Here is a 25,669-nt window from a genome sequence, read left to right on the forward strand (position 1 = left end):
CCGTTTGCCTTTGAAGCCCGAATGCCCACCGGTCAAACAGAAACTGAGAAGAACTCGCCCTGACATGGCTCTCAAGATCAAAGAGGAAGTACAGAAGCAGATCGATGCAGGTTTTCTTGTCACATCAGAGTATCCCCAATGGTTAGCCAACATAGTGCCTGTTCCAAAGAGGGACGGCAAGGTCAGGATGTGCGTTGACTACCGGGATTTGAACAAGGCTAGTCCGAAAGATGACTTTCCTCTACCTCACATCGATGTATTGGTTGACAGCGCTGCAAAGTCCAAGGTCTTCTCCTTCATGGACGGTTTCTCTGGGTACAATCAGATCAAGATGGCAGTTGAAGATAGAGAAAAGACATCTTTCATCACGCCTTGGGGCACCTTTTGTTACAGGGTAATGCCCTTTGGGTTGATAAATGCAGGTGCCACTTACCAAAGAGGCATGACCACTCTCTTTCATGACATGATGCACAAAGAGATAGAAGTGTACGTGGATGATATGATTGTCAAGTCAGGCACTGAAGAAGAACATGTCGAGTACTTGCTGAAGATGTTTCAACGGCTGAGAAAGTACCAACTTCGACTGAATCCCAACAAATGTACCTTTGGTGTTAGATCTGGAAAACTCTTGGGTTTCATTGTCAGTCAGAAAGGCATCGAAGTAGATCCTGACAAGGTCAAGGCCATTAGAGAAATGCCGATTCCACAAACAGAGAAACAAGTGAGAGGTTTTCTTGGGCGTCTAAATTACATTTCTCGTTTCATCTCGCACATGACAGCCACTTGCGGACCTATATTCAAGTTGCTTCGAAAAGATCAAGGGGTTGTTTGGACCAAAGATTGTCAAAAGGCTTTTGATAGTATCAAGAATTATCTGCTAGAACCTCCAATTCTTATACCGCCAGTCGAAGGAAGGCCTCTGATTATGTACTTGACTGTGTTAGAAGATTCTATGGGCTGTGTGCTCGGACAACAGGATGAGACCGGAAGGAAAGAACATGCCATCTACTACTTGAGCAAGAAGTTTACCGATTGTGAGTCCAGGTACTCCCTACTTGAGAAAACTTGTTGTGCACTAGCTTGGGCTGCCAAGCGTCTTCGTCACTACATGATTAACCACACCACCTGGCTAATATCCAAAATGGACCCGATCAAGTATATCTTTGAGAAACCCGCTCTGACAGGAAGAATTGCTCGTTGGCAGATGTTGTTATCCGAGTATGATATCGAATACCACACCCAGAAGGCAATTAAGGGAAGTGTTCTTGCTGATCATTTGGCTCACCAACCAATTGAGGACTATCAACCCATCAAGTTTGACTTTCCTGATGAAGAGATTATGCACTTGAAGATGAAGGATTGTGATGAACCATTGTTTGGAGAAGGTCCAGATCCCGAGTCTAGATGGGGTTTGATTTTTGATGGAGCCGTGAATGTCTTTGGCAATGGAATTGGGGCAGTTATTATCACTCCTGAAGGTAATCATCTCCCTTTCGCTGCAAGGTTACAGTTTGATTGCACCAACAATGTGGCAGAGTATGAAGCATGTATCCTGGGCATTGAAAAAGCCATTGACTTGAAAATCAAGAACCTTGACATTTACGGGGATTCAGCTCTCGTAATCAACCAAATCAAAGGAGAATGGGAAACTCGCCACCCCGGCTTGATTCCATACAAAGATTATGCAAGGCGTTTGCTAACCTTCTTCAACAAAGTGGAGCTTCACCACATCCCTCGTGATGAGAACCAGATGGCAGATGCGTTAGCAACTTTATCCTCTATGTACGAAGTGAGTCACCGGAATAATTTGCCAACAATCAGAATTCAGCGCCTCGAGAGGCCCGCTCACGTGTTTGCAGTCGAAGAGGTTGTTGACGATAAACCCTGGTTCCATGATATCAAGTGTTTCCTTCAAAGCCAGGAATATCCACCTGGAGCATCCAACAAAGACAGGAGAACTTTGAGAAGATTGTCTGGTAATTTCTTCCTAAATGGGGATGTTTTGTACAAAAGAAACTTTGACATGGTACTACTCAGGTGTGTAGATAAGCAAGAAGCAGAATTTTTGATGCACGAGGTACATGAAGGCTCCTTTGGAACTCACTCCAATGGACATGCAATGGCAAGGAAGTTGTTGAGAGCAGGTTACTACTGGATGTCGATGGAGACAGATTGTTGCAAGCACGCTAGGAAGTGCCACAAATGCCAGATTTATGCTGACAGAATTCATGTACCACCAACTACACTTAATGTTCTTTCTTCTCCATGGCCTTTCTCTATGTGGGGCATCGATATGATTGGTAGAATCGAACCGAAGGCTTCAAACGGGCATCGTTTCATTCTAGTGGCTATTGATTACTTCACCAAGTGGGTTGAAGCAGCATCTTATGCAAATGTGACTAAGCAAGTTGTGGTCCGCTTTATCAAGAATCAGATCATCTGCCGTTATGGTGTGCCCAACAGAATCATTACAGATAATGGAACGAACTTGAATAACAAGATGATGAAAGATTTGTGTGAAGAGTTCAAGATTGAGCATCACAATTCCTCTCCTTACAGACCTCAGATGAATGGCGCAGTTGAAGCTGCAAACAAGAATATCAAGAAGATAGTGCAGAAGATGGTGGTCACATACAAAGACTGGCATGAGATGCTACCGTATGCTTTGCATGGGTATCGTACTTCAGTGCGTACTTCAACAGGGGCAACCCCCTTCTCTTTGGTGTATGGTATGGAAGCAGTACTCCCTGTGGAGGTTGAGATTCCATCGATGAGAGTTCTAATGGAGGCCCAGTTATCAGAAGCTGAATGGTGCCAAAGCAGATATGATCAGTTGAATCTAATTGAAGAAAAACGCATGAAAGCCTTGTGCCACGGACAACTTTATCAACAGAGGATGAAGCAGGCTTTCGACAAGAAGGTTCGTCCTCGTGTGTTTCAAGAAGGAGATCTTGTTCTCAAGAAGGTTTTATCTTTCCAACCCGACTCTAGGGGCAAGTGGACGCCTAATTACGAAGGCCCATATGTCGTCAAGAGAACTTTCTCTGGTGGTGCACTGACTCTTACAACTATGGATGGGGATGAGCTCCCTCGTCCCGTGAATGCGGATGCAGTCAAGAAATACTTTGTCTAAAAATAAAAGAACAGCTCGGTAAGTCGAAAACCCGAAAGGGCGGCTTAGGCAAAAATGAGCGTCTCGGTGGGTCGAAAACCCGAAAGGGCGGCCCAGGCAAAAATTAGAGACATCAAACAAAAAAATAATTAGCCTGATAGGTCGAAAACCCGAAAGGGCGATCTATGCAAAAGTTAAAGATCAAAAGACAAAGTAACTGCATCGAGATGATCTTTGTTCATTTGGGGCACAATGGAATGTCAAGGAGACCCTGAATCTGAAGCATCCAAACAGTGGAATTCAAGGTTGTCAGAGGGAACAACGGTTATTGTGTTCAATGAACCTTCGATTTATATTTACCATTTTCCAAACTTTGTAAGATCAGTGGAGCCATGCCATTGGCAGGTCACCACTCTTTCAAATAAATTTGAGCCTGTTGCCTTTCATTTGGAATTCTCATTTATACAGCTTATAAAACCTTTCCTTTTTTATGGTAGCATTTGAAACAAAATATTTCTCAAAATCATAAATTTTCTTTCATGTCTTTTTGAAAAGCACAAACAACAAAACACTTTTTCTTTGAACTCGTGAATAGATGAAGGGTGTGTCAACAGCTACCATGAGAATGGGTAAACCTTGCAGGTTGCACGTGGTCAATTGTTCTTTTTCAAAAAAAAAAAAAAAAAAAAAAAAAAAAAAAATAATGATAATAATAAGCATGACCACAGAAGCACCAGCTCTTCTACCATGTATTTTGGGATTGGCACGTTCTCCCAAGAAATGTTTATTCCCCATCAGTTGCTGCATACGCCGGGCTTTACCCCGTCACTATTTTGATACACCCTGGTGGCATCATCCCCATTGAAGATTGCCAAGTGTTTGTGATGCGACGTCGGGTCACTTTCCATCTTACCGGTCCAATCTTGTTCCATCAAATCTATCATTCACACAATCATACAAGTCAATCCTCCATACAGTCATACAAGTCGTGTCGTCATTCAGGCATTCATACATATACACATTCATGCATATACAATAAAGACAATATCATGCGTACATGGTTGCATTAACCATCATGAGTCTTGCTTCATTTATCTTTTCATTTCAATCAATCATGAATAATTTGTAACCTTCTATTTCCCCGAGTGTCATCCCCAATGGGTCTGATCCAAAGGTGTCACCCTCTCTCCGCCAAGTGGCAATTTCTTTAATGAACAGCTTGTGCATCATTTGCCTCTGTTTCATGTCATCAGTTGGCTAGTTCGGCAATAACCTGAACAGTTGACATTTATCTTTGTTTCTTATCAGTTGGTTAGTTCAGCAATAACCTGAACAGTTGACATTTATCTTTGTCTTTTTGTCAGTTGACTAGTTCGGCAATAACCTGAACAGTTGACATCTATCTTTGTTTCTTGTCAATTGACTAGTTCGGCAATAACCTGAACAGTTGACATTTATCTTTGTTTCTTATCAGTTGGTTAGTTCAGCAATAACCTGAACAGTTGACATTTATCTTCAATTCTTGTCAGTTGATCAGTTCAGCAATAACCTGAACAGTTGACAGCTATCTTTGTTTCTTATCAGTTGATTAGTTCGGCAATAACCCGGACAGTTGATATGTATCTTTGTTTTTGTCAGATTGGCTAGTTCGGCAATAACCCGAACAGTTGACATTTATCTTTGTTCCTTATCAGTTGGCTAGTTTGGCAATAACCCGAACAGCTGACATTTACCCCCAGTAAAACCATGTGATCCCCAGTCGGACCCCTTTTCTTTAACAAAATCGGGTACCATTTGGTTTTGTTATTCCCAGTCAAGCCATTTACCTCGTCTTGCATTCATACTTGCATCGCAAGCATTCGCAACATTACGTGCATAACAGTGCATTCATAGCATTTTGTAGTTGAAATTGGTCAAAAATGGTGTACTCTGTATTTAAATCTCTTCGACCCGTCGCTTTAAAAGTTTCACTTTTAAATCTCCGTAACGAAGAGACTTAAATAGGGGCATCTGTCATACCCCATTTTTGACCCGTTTTTATTTCTTTTTTCTTGTCTTTTAAGCCGGAAATTTCCATCATTTCAGATGAAATTTCGGCAGGGAGGTATTTTAAAATACCTCAATTTTGTTTTGAAGACGCCCCTTTTTTATTATTATTTATTTATTTACCTTTTTTTATTATTATTATTTTTATTTTTTTTAGTTATTATTTTCTTCTTTTCTTTTCCTTTTATTAAGTGTTTTTTATTATTTCCGTTTTTTTATTAATATCTTTATTAGTATCTTCTTTTCGTTTTTTTATTTTTTATTATTATTATTATTTTTTATTTTTTTTTTTATTTTTATTTTATTTTATTTTTTATTTTGCTGTTTTATTTTTTTTTTTTTGTTTTTTCTTTCTTTCTTTCTTTCTTTTTCCTTTTCCTTTCCTTTTTCCTTTTTCTTTTCAGTTTTCTCGGTCCAGGCCCAGAGGGGCTCTTCGTTTTTTACCCTAATTATGTCCTTTAAATGCTGCATTAATTACTGTGCATGTCAGAGGGAGAGAGAGAGGGCAGAGGTGAATACGAACAGTCAGAATACCAACAGCCAAGCCACCACGAGCCACCACTCAACAGCCCCTTTCCTCCTCCGCGAACCACCACCATCGGCCTAGAGCCACCACTCAGAGCCACCACGAGCCACCACTCAGAGCCACCACTCAGCGCCACCCTCCCCCCTCCGTGAACCACCAACACAAGAAAAAACCAAAATCATCTTGCTCATACTATTCATTTCCTTCCCTAGAAATCGAAACGTTAGAACGGAAACCCACGCGAACACAGTAACCCACTCACTCACGCGGCCTAAAGCCTACACCAACCACCACCATCAGCCGACACCCACACCCACACAACCCAAACTGTAACCGTTTCCACTCTGAAGCTTAAACGATAACATAAGAACAAAGGTAGTTCACTTTTTTTTTTTCTAAGATTCAAGGCTAGATCTAGGCTTTATCAGTATTGGTTTTCAAAAAATAACGGTGGATTTGAGAACTAGGGAAAAAAAGGAATTCAAAACATGTAGTTTTTTTAAAAAAGGAGGAGTTTCTTTTTCCGACGCGGCGGCGCCGCCACCCATGGCCGGCCAGCCACTGCGCCGGTAAACAGCTTCCGGCGGTGTGTGGTTAGAGAGAGAAGAGAGCTTCTGAAGCGTTTCTTTAGAGAGAGGAAGAAATTGGATTTATGTTATTTTAGGGTTTATTTTCGAATTTATACTGCTGCCATGACCAATACTATGGTGCACGCGGATCTCTGTGTCCCCATGGACCATCAGGGTTGAACCGTTAGATCCTAGATCTAACGGCCAATGTTATCCCCTGTTTTGATCAGATGCGTCTCACCTCTTGGTTTTTACTTTGTTCTTCTTCTCTTGTGACGTTTGATTAAGATCTAATGGCTAAGACTGTGCCTCCCCATGATCAAATCTGGACGCTTCGATCAATCTGACGATTCAGATTTGATCTGTTAAGCCCACTTTTTATTTTGAGCCCATTTCCTTTTTTCTGTTCCTTCTAGTATTTTACTTTCTGCACCCCCTTTTCTTCTCTTTTTTTTTTTTTTTTTTTTATTACTTTTTTTTATGCATCATATTTACTTTATGCCCTTGCATTTTTTATTTTCTTTATTTATTTTCCAGCACCATATCTATTTTACGTCTTGCATTTTATTTTCCAGTATTATATTTTTTTTTTTGTCTTGCATTTTTATTTTGTTTATTTTTATTTTATGCATCATATTTACTTTATGTCTTGCATTTTTTATTTATTTTTAGCATCATGTTTATTTTATGTCTTGCATTTTTATTTTCTTTTTTTATTTTATTTCCAGCATTATATTTATCTTTATGTCTTGCATTTTTTTTATTTATTTTTAGCATCATGTTTATTTTATGTCTTGCATTTTTATTTTCTTTTATTTATTTCCAGCATCATATTTATTTTTATGTCTTGCATTTTATTTTCTTTATTTATTTTATGCACCATATGTATTTATTGTTTTGTATTTCATGCATTTTATTATTTCTTCTAGCATATTTATTTTAATGCATTTGACATTTTTATTTATTATTGTCAATTAGAATGTATCTAGGTCCAATGTAAATAAAAATAAAAATGAGAATCTGCACCGACACTCACATTTATTTTTATGTTTTCCGCCGTGGACGATCATGTGATTTGAACCGTATCCGAGGAAAAGGGCCCTCACTTGATCCAACGTCATTTTAAGGGATCCGGCGCGTTTAGACTTATCTCCGTATAACTAAAAAAAAAAAAAAAAAAGAAAAAAAAGAAAAGAGAGTCAAACAAAAAAACCAAAAAAACTTTCCATAATCGAAATTTCAAAAAAAGGGTCAATCTTTATCCTTTCTTTCTTAATCAAATCTTTAATCAACCTTTAATCAATCTAACTTTTTTTTCAATTTAAAATCAATCGAACTCACTTCTTTTATTTCTTCTATGCCTTTTCGGCCTCTTATCTTGCCTAAACTCTTCTTTTTTTCGAACTTTAAAATCAATCAAAACCAATCACTTGACTTTCTACCCCGAACTACATGATTTTGATCCCATTCGGGTATGTAGGCAAAAGACTTTGTCTTTCCAAATCAATAAAAATAACAAAAACATTTCTTTTCCTTTCCCTCGAACCTATCTCTTTAATCTTTTCACACTTGAGCATTTATTTCAAAACAAATAATTAATTTAGCATAAAGATAAAATAAGCAAGAGGTTCCTATAGAGTACTATAGACGTTTAGGGTGCTAGTACCTTCCCTTTGCGTAACCAACCCCCGGACCTTTGATCTCTCAAAAATAGGGTTTTTTCGAGCTTTCTCCCTTTTCTTCGGAAAAATAAAAGATCGGTGGTGATCTTAAATTGCGAGTCAATGCTAATCAATAGCTTGATATCCGAAAATCACCGCGACAATATGATAAATGAGTTTTTCAACTAGTAAAAAAATCTATCAATTAATTAAAATGTCTTATCAAACACACCCATTTAAAAGAAATAATTGATAACGAGAAAATAATCTAAACATTTCAATTTCTTTCATGTAACACCTTGGATCCTTCATCGTAGACTTATTCCATGGTTGGTGTGCCTCCACTTTTTATTTGAATGATATTTATTTCTTGGGATATAATGTGACGGGCAACCCATTTTGTGGAAGGGCAAAAGGGTCATATTGATTCTTCTTTTTTGCACCTATTATAGACCATCTGCAAAAAAAAAAAAATAGCGGCTTACACTTGGAATAATTCAAACATTCATATTTTGGAATATGCCTCTCATTAGTGCATACGACTGAAAAAGGTTACAATGAGACTATATTTGGTAATAATCTGGTTTGTCAACCTGCACTTTCTGGTCAGGTGATGTAGAAGCACCAAAATCTCCAACATGGCTAATTCATTGCCGGACATCCATGGATCCCATTGCCAAATGCATAAAGGTATTGGGTTTTGGAGGAACCTAGCAAAATAATTTAACAGAATTTGTTAAAGTTTGGGCTTAGAATGATGTAGGTATAATATGAATAGCAAAGTAAACTAAAAAAAAATAGGAAAGTAGGGAATGCACAAGTACTGCACAATAATTACCTCAAATCTTGAAGGATCAAACTTCTCTGGCTCTTTGAAGTTGTCAGGCCTATGGTGGATGTTTCTAAAAAGTGGTAATACTTTCCACCCTTCTGGTATGAGATACCCTAAAGAAAAGTAGTCCCCAACACAAAATCACAAACAATAAAAGGACATGAACTCTTTGGCATATTAATAATAGAAAGGGGTATCTTATCATATTTTGGTTATTGACCTTGGATTTCAACATCCTCTATAGCTTCTCTGGAAGTAAAAGACGAAATTGATGCTATTCTTAGAGTCTCCTATATGACCCTGGATGTCATAAGCACATTTTTTATGTCTGACCAATTTAGACCCATTTGTTCTCCATTTTCTTCCTTGCCCCTTATTATGGACTCCTGCTCTTCCAACAAAGTTACAACCAACAAATTTGCAAGGCACCAAACCAAGCCACATGTCATATTTTCTAACATAGTTCCATTTTATGTCATAAAAGGTTTAAACTAAACTCTAAATTAAAAGTCTAGTAACAACAAAAAGAAAAAAAATTGTCCGTCATTAAGTGATTGTTTAATAATGTTTGAGGCATATATATTCTTACTGCTACTGCTTCTAGGATATGGGGGTTTTCACCAAGGTACTTAACAATCCACGTAAGTACAGTGGCAGTTGTGTCACGAGCTGCAAAAATGACACCAATGATGTTATCTATTATTTGCTCATCAGTGGGTCCTGCTTTTTCACTCATGAACAATCCCAACAAGTCATTGCGATCTTGCTTCATGTTCCTCCTTGTCGAGATTATTTGGGCCAAGATCTGTGCAAGCTTTTTCCTTGCTCTCCTTGTGTGCGAAGTGCATGCATTAAGGATAGAATATCTACAAAATTAAACATATCTAAGCAATGTTTGAGTAAAATTGAAGTAGAAAACAATTAAGATTAAAATCTTCGCAAAAACAAGTTTGAATTTCGCAAGTTTTTAAATGAACAACAATATAATCAAAGAGAGAAATAGAGGATTTTGCTCTGGTTTGAGGGCTTACAGTTTTCCTTTCAAGGAAACTGGTGATCAACTTTCCTTCCCATGATTTGAGGCAACTTTGGGCAATGGATTCGATCTCAGAGATTATGTCTTTAATAGCCTCAGCCCTCAGGCATGATGGTTCGAAGGACAAGCCTTCTGAGGTTAGCATGGTATGCTCCTTGGTGAAAGAAAATTGCTTGCTTCCCCAACATCCTCTCTTTGCTAGCAGAAAATGTTGGTTTGAACTTTGAAGAGTTGATCTTTGTTCAATACAAACTTTGCTTCTTCCGAGTTAAAAATTATCACACAAGGATAACCCAAAATGTGTGACTTGAACATAGAGCCATACCTATTGAAAATAAAAAATAATCAATAAAATAATTAACCTTATGTACCAAATAGTGCATATGTTAATGCGAGTGTATTTTAATGAACAAGCTTGAAAGGTTGATGAGAGTGACAAAAGAATTGTTATGAACCTCTTGAATTTTTTGGCAAAGAAAATGTTTGGGTCTTGAGAATACATTTGGAAGGTTTCTCCTATTTAAGGCCAACCCATGGTCCCGGGAGGAAGTGGTATTGTTTCCCTTTAAAAGAGAAGAGGAAGGATTTGGCGAGTGATTTGAACAGAAAAGTGGATAGGAAAGAGACAAACAAGCCCCACATAATGCTGAGTTCCATGTCTAATTGTTGTAGCTTGTTTACTTGTAGGTGGATAGTGAATGAAGAAAGATGAAAAAGGTTGTCTTGTGACAAAAGAGTTAAACATTTGAGGTATTTATGTGACAAAAAAGTTCATCAATGTATATTCTAATTTATGGTGTACCAACAAGTTATTGGTTTGAGTGGTCCTGAATTTGATCTCCTTAAGCAAGATCTCAGATTCAAGTCTTATGTATGAAAAAACATGATTGGAAGGAGAAACTCCACTAAAGGTGATCAGTCAAATTCTTTGGTGGAAATTAGTTATCAGTGAAATTGATGGATACTCTGCACCAATATCATGGTATAAAAAAATTAATTTATAATTTTTTTATTTTTGGTACATATTAAAGGAAATTAGTTAGGATACTCCGCACCAATATCATGGTATAAAAAAAATAATTTATGATTTTTTTTATTTCTGATACATATTAAAGGAAATTATGTTAGCATATAACCATTATGTGGCTGATAAACAAAATTTAAGTTGTTACAAGATTTTTATTTTGTATTATTGGTTTTTGATGGAGGAGCCAAATAATAAGGCAACAATTACATTTTGAATTTTAAGAAGGGGTCTCTTGTTTTGCCTATATAAAGTATGTGATGTCTCATTGATTCTTATACCTTCATAAAGGCTAAGGCTAAACTGTCCAATCAGAGGAATAATTTTCTCTGGTATTTGTTCTTCACCTTCATACGTGAGAGCTCGTGATGTGTAATTTTTTGTCTTGTTCCCTATTTCAAACATATTCTGAAACATGCTTAAGTGAGCATGACGAGGAAGATGTCATTGATCCTCCAAAATAAAATATAATACAATAAATTGACAATAAAATTTATACATTAATTATACATAAAAATATTAAGTACATTTAAAAAAATAATTAAATATATATACCAAATGGAGTAAAATCAATAACAGAATATATATATATATATATATATATATATATATATATATATATATTAATAACTAAATATATTATACGAATAATAAAATTTAAATATACTCTCCAAATAAATTAAAATACATGAAAAACTTAAAATAGTAACTAAAATACTCTACAATTAACAAAATTTAAATTTAAATACATAGATAAATTAACAAAATTTAAAATGCATACATAAATTTAAATAAATGACAAAAAAATATTTCAATTAACAAAATTTCAATTAAATAACATATATTATACAAATCAATTAAAATAAATAGAAAAATTACCATGGAAACAAAAAATTAACGTATCATATATTTCAATTAAAATATCATACAAATCAATTAAAATATTTATATATATATATATATATAATTAATCACATATCATATATTTCAATAAAAACTTAAAATAAGTTAACTAAATAATATTAACATTCTAACTAAAATTAACGTATATAACACAAATATTACCATACAAATCTAACATATCTAAACCAAATACCAAATAATAATAACATACTAACTAAAATTAACGTAACCTATATATAACACACATAATAACATACAAATTTAAATAACCTCAAAAAATAATATTAACAAATCAACTAAATCTAGCGTATCCTATAACACAAATAATAACATACTAACTAAAATTATAACATATACATATAACACAAATAATATTAATATTTCAAATTACTACTTAAAATTTATAACTACCACCTAACCTAAACAACCATAACATATTCATATAAAACAAATAATAACATACTAATTAACTTAACATATGTATATAGAACAACAAACCTAACCTAAACAAATCAACTAAATCTAACGTATCCTATAACACAAATAATAATATACTAACTAAAATTATAACATATACATATAACACAAATAATATTAATATTTCAAATTACTACTTAAAATTTATAACTACCACCTAACCAAAACAACCGTAACATATTCATATAAAACAAATAATAACATACTAATTAACTTAACATATGTATATAGAACAACAAACCTAACCTAAATAATATTAATATACCAACTAAAATTAACTTAACATATAACACAAAATATTTAAAATTATCAGTTAAAAAATACTTACCAAGAAGTTAGAAGCAACAGGAACGAACCAAAGAAGGACTAAGAACCAAGGGAAGGAAGCTATCTGAAGAAGCAAGATGAAGGTGGAACTATGAGGAGTGACGTAGCAATGGAGTGGAGAACCATTTATAAGGCCAAATTTTTTTGAAAGCAAATCGCAAGCACCAATGGTGCCTCCCTCCTGCAACGCGCAAGCACCAATGGCGCCTTCCCCTATGCAACACTGTGTCCCTGACCCCTGACCCTGCTGGGTCCCTGCAACCTGTAAACCTAGCTGCAACCCTAGGGCAAAGCAACGCGCCACTTTGACTGGCGCCACGACCATGGCCAAATCGCCAGCTTGAATGGCGACTCCAACGCCATGTGGGAAAAAGCAAAGTCACTGGCGGGAATGGCGACACCATCGCCACGTGGCACGGCCTGGCGGAAAGCGCCACCACCATTGGCGCCATGCATGGTTTTTACGTGGAAAAACAGCACTCTTATGGGATAAGTTTTGAAACAACCCCATTTGGGAAATAAGTTTTTAAAACTACACCGGTTAGGGCAATTTGCCGATAGAGACAATTCAATATCTTCTGGTTTTAGTATTTGGAAAAAATATATTTTTAGTTTTTAAAGTTTGATATCATCTAATTTGTTATTGTTTCTGTGATTTTGTTTGTTTATTTAATGTTGCTTTTATGAACTTGCACCATCATAATTTACTTGTCAAGTATGAAACAACTTCAACACTATTTCTATTTCTGAAGAGGGACTAAAAATAAGATTCGTAAAGTACATGAATTAGATTTTAAAATTATAGAACCACAAGTTTTATGAAAGTATAAAGTCTAAAAAAAAAATTCATTAGTATTACAATAATGTAATATAGTCTTACGATATCTTTTTATTTGTTTCTTATTAGTTTTATAAAAAGGAATTAAACAAATAATATGCATTTCATGTCTTAAAAACATAAGTATATTTGGTATTTTCTTTATCTAATAAATAAGAATTATCTATTATTTTCGTTCGTTGATTTATACTACTAATCAATGATACACCATAATTTTATTACATTTCTTTTAATTTGAAGGATTGAATAAATATAAATACTGTATGTGAACAATTAAAACTGAGGCGACTAAAATATACAAATACTAAAATATTAAAAACAAAAATATAATTAAACCTTTCCTTTTTCATTCAGTTTTCTATATATTTCTTCCATCCACATACTCTTTAGACCTAGTCGGATGTCCTTAAAAAGTGATTCGCCAAGGCCCAGAAAGAGAAATAAAATAAAATAAAAAGAAAACAAGGCAACCCTTCTAGGTACTGTGAATCTTTCTCATAAATTAACCAAACTTTATGATATTGAAGAATTTTATGACTAATATTGTGAAGATTTTGAATGATCACAAACAGGATATGGTTGTCGGTGGAACTGACACATCTTCCAACACAATTGAGTTTGCAATGGCAGAAATGATGCACAATCCAGAGACAATGAAGAGAGTCCAAGAGGAGTTGGAAGTTGTAGTTGGGAAAGATAACATGGTAGAAGAGTCTCACATTCATAAGTTATCCTACTTGCAAGCTGTGATGAAAGAAACTCTAAGGTTGCACCCTGTGCTTCCACTTACCTCATTGTCCTAGTGAAACCACTATTGTGGGAGGCTACACAATCCCAAAGGGGTCTCGGGTGTTAGTGAATGTGTGGGCTATTCATAGAGACCCTTCAATTTGGAAGAAACCACTCGAATTTGATCCTATAAGGTTCTTAGATGCAAATTTGGATTTCAGTGGCAATGACTTCAATTATTTCCCCTTTGGATCTGGAAGAAGAATTTGTGCAGGAATATCAATGGCTGAGAGGACGGTTTTGCATTTTCTTGCCACACTTGTGCACTTATTTGATTGGACAATACCCCAAGGAGAAAAGTTAGAGGTATCAGAGAAATTTGGAATTGTTCTCAAAAAGAAAATACCTTTGGTTTCCATCCCCACCCCACGGTTATCCAACCCAGATCTTTATAAATAGAGTTGAATATAATATTCATGTACTAGGCAAAGGATATACTTGTATCCATTATTCAACGCTCAACACTATATGAATTATATGTACCAGCGTAAAGGTTTTAGATTTAAGTCTTATTGCTGTCATTGTACAACAAAAAAATATGGATTTTTAAATAAAAATTATCATATAATGGGTTGGATCATTCATTATGAGTAGCTCCTTGAGAGGTTTATACCTCGGAGTTGTAAATTTGTTATTCCTTTATAATTTGATAAAGAATATAAATTTCCTATAAAAGGGGCATGATCATTCTCAACTCTATCGTGATTTCTTTCATCATAATAGCTATAAAACGAATGAACTCTAATAAAGAATTTATCTCTCTCGGGTATGCATGCATTGTTAAATTCACATGTTATAATAAATTAGTTTGTTTAAATAAGTATTTTTTTTAAAAATATATTTTTAATAAATATATAAAATTTACTTCTTAAAATAAATAAAAAAATTGTTTTTTATTAAAAAAACAGTTTAAACAAACACATTAAAAAATATAAAATTACTTATTTTATTAAAATAGTTATTTTTTTACAAATAACTTCAAACAAAACCAATGTATCTATATATATATATATATAAAGCGTTTTTAATGTATAGATTTTAAAAAATGTATCATTAATAACACATTTTTAATGTATTTTTTAAATATTAAAAAATTGTTAAAAATCCATATAATTTTAAATAAATATTAGCTCATAATAAAAGCGTGTGTGTGGTCATGGAGTCATGACATGCTTGACCTAACTTCCATTGTTGCGTTTCCTGTTCAATATCCTCATGTGCCATCCATGCAAAGCAAACTCTTATTTGTCCTTTTTTGCAGATTTTGTTCCACTGCTAATTATCCTCATCAACCCATGTTCATCTTGTGATATCTCCTTCAACTCTTTTTAACACCATGGTTGCTGACTTGCTGCACTCTCAACTTTGTTTCAAAACATGAACCTGAAAGAGTATTGGTACAGTCACAGCACAGCACTGGTTCTTGCATTGTGTATCATCATTTCCATGGCATGGCACTACTTTCTCAAACTCACCAACAACACTCAGAAGAGGCTTCCACCGGGCCTCCCTATCTTCGGAAACCTTCTATCTCTTGACCCGGACCTTCTTCACACTTACTTCGCCGGCCTGACCCAGATCCACGGCCCAATTCTGAAGCTCCGACTCGGGAGCAAGCTAACGTCACCGGGCATGGTTCTCGAGGTGCTCAAAGAGACCGACACCGTTTTCGCCAGCCACGACGTCACAGCCGCCGCTCCGACATAGCGTGGACCCCGTACGGGCCGAGTGGCGGATGCTGCGGAAGATGTGTGTGCTCAAGATGCTGAGCAACGCCACGCTGGATTCCGTGTACGATCTGCGCCGCAACGAGATGCGCAAAATGGTGGCGTTTTTGAACGGTCGAGTGGGGAGTCCGGTGAACGTGGGGGAGCAGGTGTTTCTCATTTTTTTTTATTAGATTTTGTTAACATCTAACCGTCACTTCTTTTTATTTTTTAATCAAGTAATCAATCTTATATCTCAGGTGTTTCTGACGGTGATAAATGTGATAACGAATATGATGTGGGGAGGGTCGGTGGAAGGGGCGGAGAGGGAGAGCATGCGGGGCGGAGTTGAGGGAGCTGGTGGGGGAGATGACGCAGCTTTTGGGAAAGCCAAAGGTGTCGGATTTTTAGTTTGTCATAACAATTCTTTATTCAAATTTTAGCCTGTCATGTTATGACAAATTTTAGTTTGTCATGTAGTGATAATAATAAATGATTTTGTATTAAAATATAATAAATACTTAATTTTTTAGTTAAACTTATTTTTTCTTAATATACACATATATAATATTTATATTACTCTTTCACTTATTGAAATAAATAAAAGGAAATTTGTTAATTTCTTTCTTTCCTATCTTTATCTATTAAAATAAGTTAATAGTGAAAAATAAGTAATTTTAATATTACATATAAATTAAACTCTTTAAATATGTCAATATTTTTATTGTTTATTTGAAAAAATGCAAGAAAAACATTTTTTTAATTTCATTTATAAAAAAAATTCCTATGTTGTCCTAAAAGGGAATTATCAAACAATTGATGTGGGGATGCTGCATCTTAATGAATGATCTTAAGTTAGAGTTTTGACTTTTGAATATGCAGTAAAATATTTAAAAGGAAGATTTTGCAAGACATAATGATCTCAAATAAAAGAAAATAAAAAAAGTGAGAGAAAATATATTTTACATTTATTAGTTTTTTAATTGTTAGATATAATTTCATCATTCCTCTAATAATAAATATTGTTTGGTTGTAACATGTATTTTTCTTAACAAATAATCTTATTCTTTAAAAAAACAAATAATCTTATTAGAAGAACATTGAGACACTAAATGTTAACACTTTTTTCAATAGGATCTGAATTAGAATTTGTTACTTTGTGAGAAACTAAATTTTTTTTATAATAGATCCAATATTTATTAGAAAATAATAATAACTAATTTTATGCTAAAATATAATAAATATTTAATTTTTAGTTACATTTAATTATTGTTATAATTTGTTTACATTGTTCTTTCACTTTTAAAAATAAATAAAAGGAAATTTCTCAATTTCTTCCATTCTTATTTTTATCTTTCAATATAATACACTCCTATATAATTTTATTTTATACTTTTGAGTTTTGACTCTTTTTTTCTATTTAATTTTATTTCAAACACAAATATGTGACCCAGATAAAAAGAAAATCACTGCGACGTGCGTAATTTGGAAATGGAAACGTGATATAAATAAAACACACTAGACATGTCTAGCACTGGCTCCGATCAGAGTTGGTTGGTGGAAAGAAAGAAGAAGGAAGGAAGGAAGCAAAAACCAAAAGGTGGTTCTTTTGAGGGTTTAGGTACTAATAAATTGGTTGAATGAAATGTCGCAGGTGAATGAGCACCACCACGCACCCTCAACGCCAGGGAAGTTGAAGCCAGAAAAATCCCCATACAACCACCGCCTCCGAATCCGCTCCTCACTCTCCAAGCTCACACTCTGGTCCTCCTTCTTCCTCGCATTCATCCTCTTCCTCTTCATTCTGTCTCCGCCGTCGCCCTCCGCCTCTCCCCGCCGCTCCCTCGGCGACTCCTGGGGCGGTCCCCACTGGGAGAAGCGCGTGGCCAAGTCCGCCCGCCGCTCCTCCCCCTCCAGCCTCTCCGTCCTCGTCACCGGCGCCGCCGGCTTCGTTGGCTCCCACGTCTCCCTCTCCCTCAAGCGCCGCGGCGACGGCGTCCTCGGCCTCGACAACTTCAACCGCTACTACGACCCCGCCCTCAAGCGCGCCCGCCAACGCCTCCTCGACCGCGCCGGCGTCTTCGTCGTCGACGCCGACCTCAACGATGCCGCCCTCCTCCGCAAGCTCTTCGACGTCGTCCCCTTCACCCACGTCATGCACCTCGCCGCCCAGGCCGGCGTCCGCTACGCCATGCAAAACCCTCAATCCTACATCCACAGCAACATCGCCGCCTTCATCAACCTTCTAGAAGCTTCCAAATGCGCTAACCCTCAACCCTCCATCGTCTGGGCCTCTTCCAGCTCCGTCTACGGCCTCAATTCCAAAGTCCCCTTCTCCGAAAAGGACCGTACGGATCAACCCGCGAGCCTCTACGCCGCCACAAAGAAAGCAGGGGAAGAAATCGCTCACAGCTATAACCACATCTACGGGCTCTCCATTACCGGGCTTCGCTTCTTCACTGTTTACGGGCCCTGGGGCAGGCCCGACATGGCGTACTTCTTCTTCACGAAGGACATTCTCAAGGGGAAGCAGATTGCGATATTCGAATCTCCCGATGGGGGAACCGTGGCGAGGGATTTCACCTACATTGACGACATTGTGAAGGGGTGTTTGGGGGCTTTGGATACCGCGAAGAAGAGTACTGGGAGTGGGGGGAAGAAGAAAGGGCCTGCGCAATTTAGGGTTTTTAATTTGGGGAATACTTCCCCTGTGCCTGTGACTGAGCTTGTGGCGATTCTGGAGAAGCTTCTTAAGGTGAAGGCCAAGAAGAAGGTGCTTCCAATGCCTACAAATGGAGATGTGAAGTTCACTCATGCTAATATTAGTTTGGCTCACAGGGACCTTGGGTACAGGCCCACCACTGATTTGGAGACTGGGCTCAGGAAGTTTGTGAAGTGGTACCTTGAATTTTACTCCAAGAAGACCTCTTGGTGAATGTTGATGTCATTCTTTTGCTTTACTGCCCCTATTCTTTTCGCTCTGCTTTGTAATTTGGAGGATGGAGGTTTTACCGTTGTATTAGGGGTTACGGATGACCTAGCATCATGTTCTGTTGTCTTCTTTTTCTTGTATTTTTTTTTTTCATCTTCAATTGTATGCCTGCCTTTTAGGTTAGCCGCTGTAAATTTTTTAGTTGAGTTGAGACATTGAATTGATATTTTAGTTATTTGTGCTTATGGACTCGATTTGCTGTGCTGTTGGTTTAAAACTGATTCTCATTTGGTTATGAATTTGCCTGCTTCCTGCGTGTAATTCTAATAATACTGTTGCTTCTCTTAATTGGAATTTATTCTTGTGGGCATGTGATATGTTAGGTGAGAGTGCTTATGCTTGCAAATGTGCAGGTATAGATCTATTTTAGTGACTCTGACTTATCATTCTTGTTGAATTGTCATTCAGGATGCTATTAGGTTTTGGAGTGTCACTTGGTATAGCCTCTCTGATTTTCTTTCACATTCTTATTCCATTTTGTGGTTGCAACTTTGGGTTGATGACTGAGTAGTTAAAAACTGGTCTTTATTATGAAATGGTATTGGAACAGAGAGAAAATGATTAATATGTATTTGGTCATGGATGACACTGTAGTCAACTGGGCTGTGATGATACTCAAGGAAGCTTGATGATGATTAATTTGAATCAAATACTTACTGGAAATTCAGTTTCTTTCAGACGTGTGAATTAGAGTCTCTCAGCCTTATTATTATCATGAAACGCTGTTATATGCTAATGTTCTTATCAGTTTCAAATAGGTATAATGTGTACCTCAGGTTTCCAAATAAACTTTTGTCAAGTGGTTGACAGGGCAATTGCTAATTGCTACAGCCTACAGCTTATAGATGAGTTAGTACAGTAGTAAGTGGAGCTGCAGCTTTCAGTTTGAATTGCCGAATGCCCTCATCAGGTTGTAATACCATCGGGGCTACAATCTGTAGTAGCTCAAAATTCTTGCCTTCAAAAGGATTTTTATTAACTCTTTCTTAAGTACTATTTTTTAAACTGTTTTGTGAGGTCAAAGTAGAACTTCATTTGTCAGCTAGAGATTGATTGGTGACAGGTTATCTTGCTGCCACTCTTGAGTCGTTGCCAGACAGTGACTTTATGTTTTAAACTTAGCTGTACATGGATGATTCAATTGTTAAGATTTGTGGTGTGGACATCGTGCTTGTTGAAATGACACCATCCACCCTCCACACACACAAGAGCTTCACGTAACCCTTTGAATGTTAGGCAATGGATGACTAACTTCAAAAATGCTCTTCTGCAGAAGAGTTCTTCTGCTGCTGCTAAACGAGAGAGAGCCATAACCTAGAAACTCAGCTAACTGCAAGGTGAAGTATAGTTAATGATTAAACTTGTTTTGGCTATTTAAATAATCTACTGGATATATCTTTACATCATAACTTGTAAGAAAGCTTAATGCTAAATATATGGATTGCTCTTTAGAAAATCATGTGCAAAAGATGCTTGTTGTGATGTGTGTGTGAATTTTTAAAATGTGCGCTTGATAGAGGCAAAGAATACATGCCTGAAGGAGATATGGGCCAAATGTTAGATCAATGAAGACATGGCCTAAAGATACGGAGAGTTTACTCTGGAAGAGCAAAAGGGGACACGTGGAAATTAGAGGAAGAGGTTATTACCCTGGGTGGAAGAATGGTGGGGTCAGAAACAGTTTTATAGAGTGTGCTGCCTGGAAGGGTAGGTAGTGTGTTTTTCAGCCATAGGTTTGGGCTCACAGCTCTGAGCTGAGAGATATCTTTTACTTTGTTCCTTTTATTTTTTCCAGCATTGACAGCCTTTGTTTAGGGAATTGAATTCCTCACATTCCAATTAGAGTGTCCACCATACTTTAGACTGGGGACTAGTTGACTATCCTAAGGCACTCCATATTTTCTTAAAATGCTAATGCGGCTAATCTATATCCTATTTTTTCCCTACTTGTATGTTGGCATTTATTGTGTTAAATAGCTTGTTTGATTTACTTGATTCAGGTAGAAACCCTCTCTAGAGATGACTTGGCCTCCAGATTGTCGCTGACAACTGATGCTGCTTCAGTGGAACCTCTTCTTCTTTCAGATTCATTTATCACTATAATGGATGTATGTCATCTCAAGTCATAATTTGTGTGTTTCTGTATCATGCTGTTGTCAAAAGATTTGATTTTTTTTGCATGGCTCTTTTCTTCTAAAAAAATCTTGATTATTCAGTCTCTAGATTAATTGCTAATCTTATTGTTTTGGTGTGCCTAGAAAAAGCTCTTTTTTAGTAATACCATTCCACTCTAGTTATGTTAAATTCCGCTGGTAGTTCTTTCCATATTCCACCATCAACATAATTATGTATACATTTTGCTTGTGAGTTGTGACATTGTGATGAGAATGTCTAAAGCTATTATTTTTCTTATTATTATGACCCAGAAAAGTATGATATGAACTTTTTAATAACTGCACTTTCATCTTTTTACATGGTCTTGCTCCTTTCTTAAAGACTAATGACTACTGTGCAATTCCTCAACAACTTAGAGATCAACTGGGTGAAAGGTATCCTGAGGCAAGGCGTGCATATTTAAAAACAGGGGGAGATTTTCCTTTTCTTTCAAAAACAGGGGGAGATTTTCCTTTTCTTTCAAGACCGGATGAAGATAACTTGCATCTTCAGGTATGTCATATCTGACTTTTTTTACTTTACATGTGATTTGCTCCGATAGTCTTTGGCTCATGGATTTAACTGTTGTCTATATCATGGCAGTTGCACCTTAGGCGTGTTGATGTGGAAGCTCGGCCAGATTTGGTTCACAACGTACCTAAAGGTGATATTGGAGGAAGCCCTGGCAAAGAAAATAACAGAGATGGCTCTGACAAGTCACATAAGGATGATAAAGGAGGGTCAGAAAATCCACCTGCTAAATATGAGATAAATCCTACTAGCCCAGAAAGCTCGGGATCCGGTAATTTAGACAAGCAGACACTCGATAGTTCAGAACGTTTCCATTTGGATCATGAACTCACCTTATATGCCTTTCCTGGTGGATTCACAAGGTAAAAGCACATTGTGCCTCCAGGAACTCCTTTACATTTCGTGTGGGAATATATTGTTCTTTTATGTCTTCTTCGTCAAAGATTAAACGATTATTGGAAACAAAGAACAGGCTCGAAATTATGGTCCAAAATGGTGGTAAGCCATTGAAATGTTTTCTTAAGTTGTAATTCAACAGTCTTGACTAACAGTCTAAATGTATTGAGTCAAATCAGAGCTTCTGAACTGCATCAACTTGCATTATCAGATATCTACCTCAATTCCATTTCCTTCTGAGATCGATTACTTTGCCTAAAGTCTAAAATTCTACCATAATTCCATACATTCTTAACATAAAATCACCACTTTATGATTGTTTAGCTCGGATTTCACCATATCGTGCTGGAAAATACTGGCTTATTCTTTCTGGGTATAGTATGTCACTATGTTGTATTAACGTTGATATGCTTTTATTGGCTAATATCACCTGTCATGACTTATGCACAACAGGATATCTTAACACAAAATATTAATCCATTAAGTGAAAGAACCTTATAGCTTAAGTATTACGTTATATTTCTTATTTTACTTAATATAAGACTCATAACATCTGCGTACAAAATGGATGCTGATTTTTTTTTTCGTTCTACTCAATCGAAAAGGAATCCAAATATTACTGCACTTGTTACAAGATAAACTTGAAAAGAAAGTGGTTTACAAAGAGTAGGTCTCAAAGCAAAATACAGTACACTCGAGAATGAACAACCGTAGGCCAATATTATCACTCACTAAATTATCTTCCCTACCGTTAGTAATGGTAACCAAACACAAAAAACTATGACATGATAAATATTTATTTACACAATTAAAATTAAAATTGTAATAAAAAATATAAAGTACATTAAAAAATCATAATACCATATTTTTAAATACATAAATTCTATATTTAATTAATAATAACCACTTTAAAGTAATAATATTATTTTTGAAAAATGATAATTTTACTTAAACCATTAAAAATTAATTTAAAGATAAAAGTAAAAGAGAATAGATTTAAATGTAAAAATTCTTTAACTTATAACAAATATTAGTTAACATGTAAAATAATAACCAATGTATTTAAGAGTTGGGATTGGTAATGGAAAAACATTGAGACTAAAAATACGATTCAAAAGATCAGTCAGTTATTGGATTAGAAACGCTTAAATAAGGAAATGACGTGAAAACTTAGTGTCTGTATGGATTACATTTTAAGAAGTGGAATTTGATTGAACTTGACTTTATGAACTCAAGTTCAGTTACAAGTAATAGTTTTCCTTTGGAAACCAATTGAATGCATAAGCAATAAAGAATACGATCCTTCAAATCTTCTAAGCATATATATTACTTGAAAATAAAGCCAAAAACCATAGTCATCTCTTTAAAAGACAACCTCCAACGGCTAAAAGAAAAAGAACACCACATTGATAAATTGACTTAACTAGTTAAATTATCTTTCCCAGTCAAACCATAGGTTCTTAACAAAATTAAGCCACATAACCTATCCAGCCTTCAAATAAACATCAAAATGATATCGCAAATTGCTAGCTCAACGGCGACTGCACGGTAGCAAAACCCATGAAAGTTGATACATTCTCTAAGCAACCAGAGTGCTAGCAGTTGTTGATTCGCTGCAAAATTCACAAGTCATTAATAGCACGAAAGGGACAGTGCACATGGATAAAAAAAAAGTTACAAGGTTGGCATTCAAATTACAAATGCACAAAGACTTCAGCAAGCATCATACACATGTGCACTCGAAACAAAAAATACATAACTACCAGTGAAAATCAATAGAATTTCATTTAGAAGATCATCTTATGTAACATATCCAAATAATACCACGTATGCATTACCTATTGAATAACAACACCTCTAGGAAAGTCTGTATCAAATAATATCAAGTATGCATCACCTATCGACCAACACTTCTAGGAAAGTATGTCTATCTACATGACAATCTTATATATTTTGACCATTTTACAACACATTCAGCAGGTAAAAAATAGATCTAAAACAAATACTTACTAATGTGGTCCATCTCAAATAAATACTTAAAGCATGCTTCCAGACAGAATATTAGTATACAGAATACAGAATTTAAATAACTTAATAATCCTATGGAAAAATTTATTAATAATACTGTGTTGGGATAGGCAGGGGAAAAATGAACCAAACCACTTCCCTTCATTTCCACTCCATTTCACAAAGGCCACAGCTCAAGCATAGAAATACAACATAATAATCAGCTATTCAACTAAAAATCCATTGATAAAATAATAGCAAGAAAGTCATAGTAGGGTGAGGGGTGGGAAGGTACTTACTACTTCCAGACTGGTGGGAGCTTCTTAGTCTTCTTGTAATAGCGAGCAAGTCGGTGGATTCTGCTCTCAACAAGAATCAACCTGAACTTGGAGTCCTTGTCCTTCCTGTTCCTCTCAAGATGCTTCCTAATTGAAACTGCCTTCTTAATCAAATGGTACAGGTCCTCTGGAATTTCAGGCGCAAGTCCTGAAACCAACCACCAAAACATTTCTTCATTATTATTGTCACCTATGTTTTTTTTGCTGAAAAGCAAGGTATCCGTAGCCAAAAATCATTATAAATATACACACACTGTCTCGTCCATCTCAATTTTTTACACGGCTCTCTACTTTTCCCATTCGCATATTTTACAACTATCCAATATCCATTAACATTATACTTATCATTATTACCTAAAATAACAGAAAATTGTAACCGAAATTGCAGAGAGAAAGCACAAACCGTGAGCTTTGAGGATGCGAAGGATTTTGCTGCCAGTGACGCTATTGACCTGAGCAATACCGTGAGAATCTCTGAGAATGACACCAATCTGAGACGGGGTCAAACCTTTCTTCGCAAACTTGCAGATATTTTCTTCGACCTAGAACAAAAAATTAAGGATAAAAACATCACATTATATCATTAACAATGCGAAAAAACCGTGAAACGAGAGAAAATTACATCTTGCGAAGAGATCTTGAGCCAGCTAGGAGGTGTCCTTTTGTAGGGCAAAGCAGAAGAGGATATACCCTTACTGTAACCAAAGGAAAAAAAATCAAATGTTAGTTTTGAAAAATAGGAAAGAAGAGAATGAATTCGATGACAGAGATTGAAAGAATGAATACAAACCCGCGGCTGTGCATACGACCCATGGCTGGTGGCTGTCACTCGCTTGAAGCTGCGCTTCTTCTGATTAGGGTTGCGACTGCGACGCTCTTCTGCACACTCCACCACTCTAAAACCCTAGATTATGCAGTTTATGTGTATTATATAAGGATAAAAAGTGTCAAGCCCAATAGCTTTGGTAGTTTTTGAAACTGTATTTTACATAACCAACTTGGCCCGTTGGGCTGGCCGAATTGGCCCTGGGCAACTGCTTGGGACTCTTAACATTTTTGTTGGGATGCTCAACAGTTTTTTAAAATGTAAAAGATATTCCTATGCAGGTTTAGTTTTTCATTTTTACAATGCCTTTTTTTTTTTACAAAATCTCACACTCTTATAAGCGTTTTTTGTCTTCGGTGGTATACGTTGTTCAGGGGATATAGTGAAATTGGATGGTTATTCGTTGTCGGATAATAAGAGTACGTAAAAAAATTTAGAAACATACAGATTATCAATTTGTATGTTTCTATTTTTTAAAATAAATAAATAAATAAATCTGCATGGTGGTTAATAATTAAATTTTAAATTTTAAATTTTGGTTTCAATATTTTTTATAACTATCAAATTTAATATTTTTTA

General features: G+C 36.0%; 3 protein-coding genes and 2 pseudogenes across 3 annotated transcripts; 3 read left to right on the top strand and 2 right to left on the bottom strand.

Annotated features, from left to right (window-relative positions):
- Positions 1-8,277: 8,277 nt before the first annotated feature.
- LOC114411444 lies at positions 8,278-10,439 on the bottom strand (annotated as a pseudogene).
- Positions 10,440-13,917: 3,478 nt separating this feature from the next.
- Positions 13,918-14,645, top strand: LOC114411445 (annotated as a pseudogene).
- A 2,694-nt stretch (positions 14,646-17,339) lies between these two features.
- Positions 17,340-19,055, top strand: LOC114412094 (UDP-glucuronate 4-epimerase 5-like). The gene has a single exon (XM_028375873.1). It carries the CDS (start codon positions 17,492-17,494, stop codon positions 18,779-18,781), a length of 1,290 nt encoding a protein of 429 aa, XP_028231674.1. The 5' UTR covers positions 17,340-17,491; the 3' UTR covers positions 18,782-19,055.
- A 154-nt stretch (positions 19,056-19,209) lies between these two features.
- On the top strand, positions 19,210-22,162 carry LOC114412095. Its single transcript, XM_028375874.1, has 4 exons — positions 19,210-20,175; positions 20,839-20,946; positions 21,335-21,505; positions 21,596-22,162. Exons 2-4 carry the CDS (start codon positions 20,941-20,943, stop codon positions 21,887-21,889), a joined length of 471 nt encoding a protein of 156 aa, XP_028231675.1. The 5' UTR covers positions 19,210-20,175; positions 20,839-20,940; the 3' UTR covers positions 21,890-22,162.
- Positions 22,163-23,214: 1,052 nt separating this feature from the next.
- LOC114412096 (40S ribosomal protein S13) lies at positions 23,215-25,206 on the bottom strand. The gene is made up of 5 exons (XM_028375875.1): positions 25,055-25,206; positions 24,887-24,959; positions 24,668-24,806; positions 24,226-24,412; positions 23,215-23,532 (listed from the first exon to the last, which is right to left on the bottom strand). The coding sequence occupies exons 1-5, from the start codon at positions 25,075-25,077 to the stop codon at positions 23,499-23,501; spliced, it is 456 nt and encodes a 151-aa protein (XP_028231676.1). The 5' UTR covers positions 25,078-25,206; the 3' UTR covers positions 23,215-23,498.
- Between the last annotated feature and the right edge of the window lie 463 nt (positions 25,207-25,669).

Source organism: Glycine soja, chromosome 5 (genome assembly GCF_004193775.1).
Source record: "Glycine soja cultivar W05 chromosome 5, ASM419377v2, whole genome shotgun sequence".
Taxonomy (NCBI): domain Eukaryota; kingdom Viridiplantae; phylum Streptophyta; class Magnoliopsida; order Fabales; family Fabaceae; genus Glycine; species Glycine soja.

Coding starts and splice junctions, on each gene's coding strand:
- LOC114412094 (XM_028375873.1), top strand. CDS start 17,492: ATGTCGCAGGTGAATGAGCACCACCACGCACCCTCAACGCCAGGGAAG.
- LOC114412095 (XM_028375874.1), top strand. Junction 21,506..21,595: donor AAGATAACTTGCATCTTCAG/GTATGTCATATC, acceptor ATATCATGGCAG/TTGCACCTTAGGCGTGTTGA.
- LOC114412096 (XM_028375875.1), bottom strand. CDS start 25,077: ATGGGTCGTATGCACAGCCGCGG. Junction 24,960..25,054: donor GGTCGTATGCACAGCCGCGG/GTTTGTATTCAT, acceptor CTTTGGTTACAG/TAAGGGTATATCCTCTTCTG. Junction 24,413..24,667: donor TCGCATCCTCAAAGCTCACG/GTTTGTGCTTTC, acceptor GGTTGGTTTCAG/GACTTGCGCCTGAAATTCCA.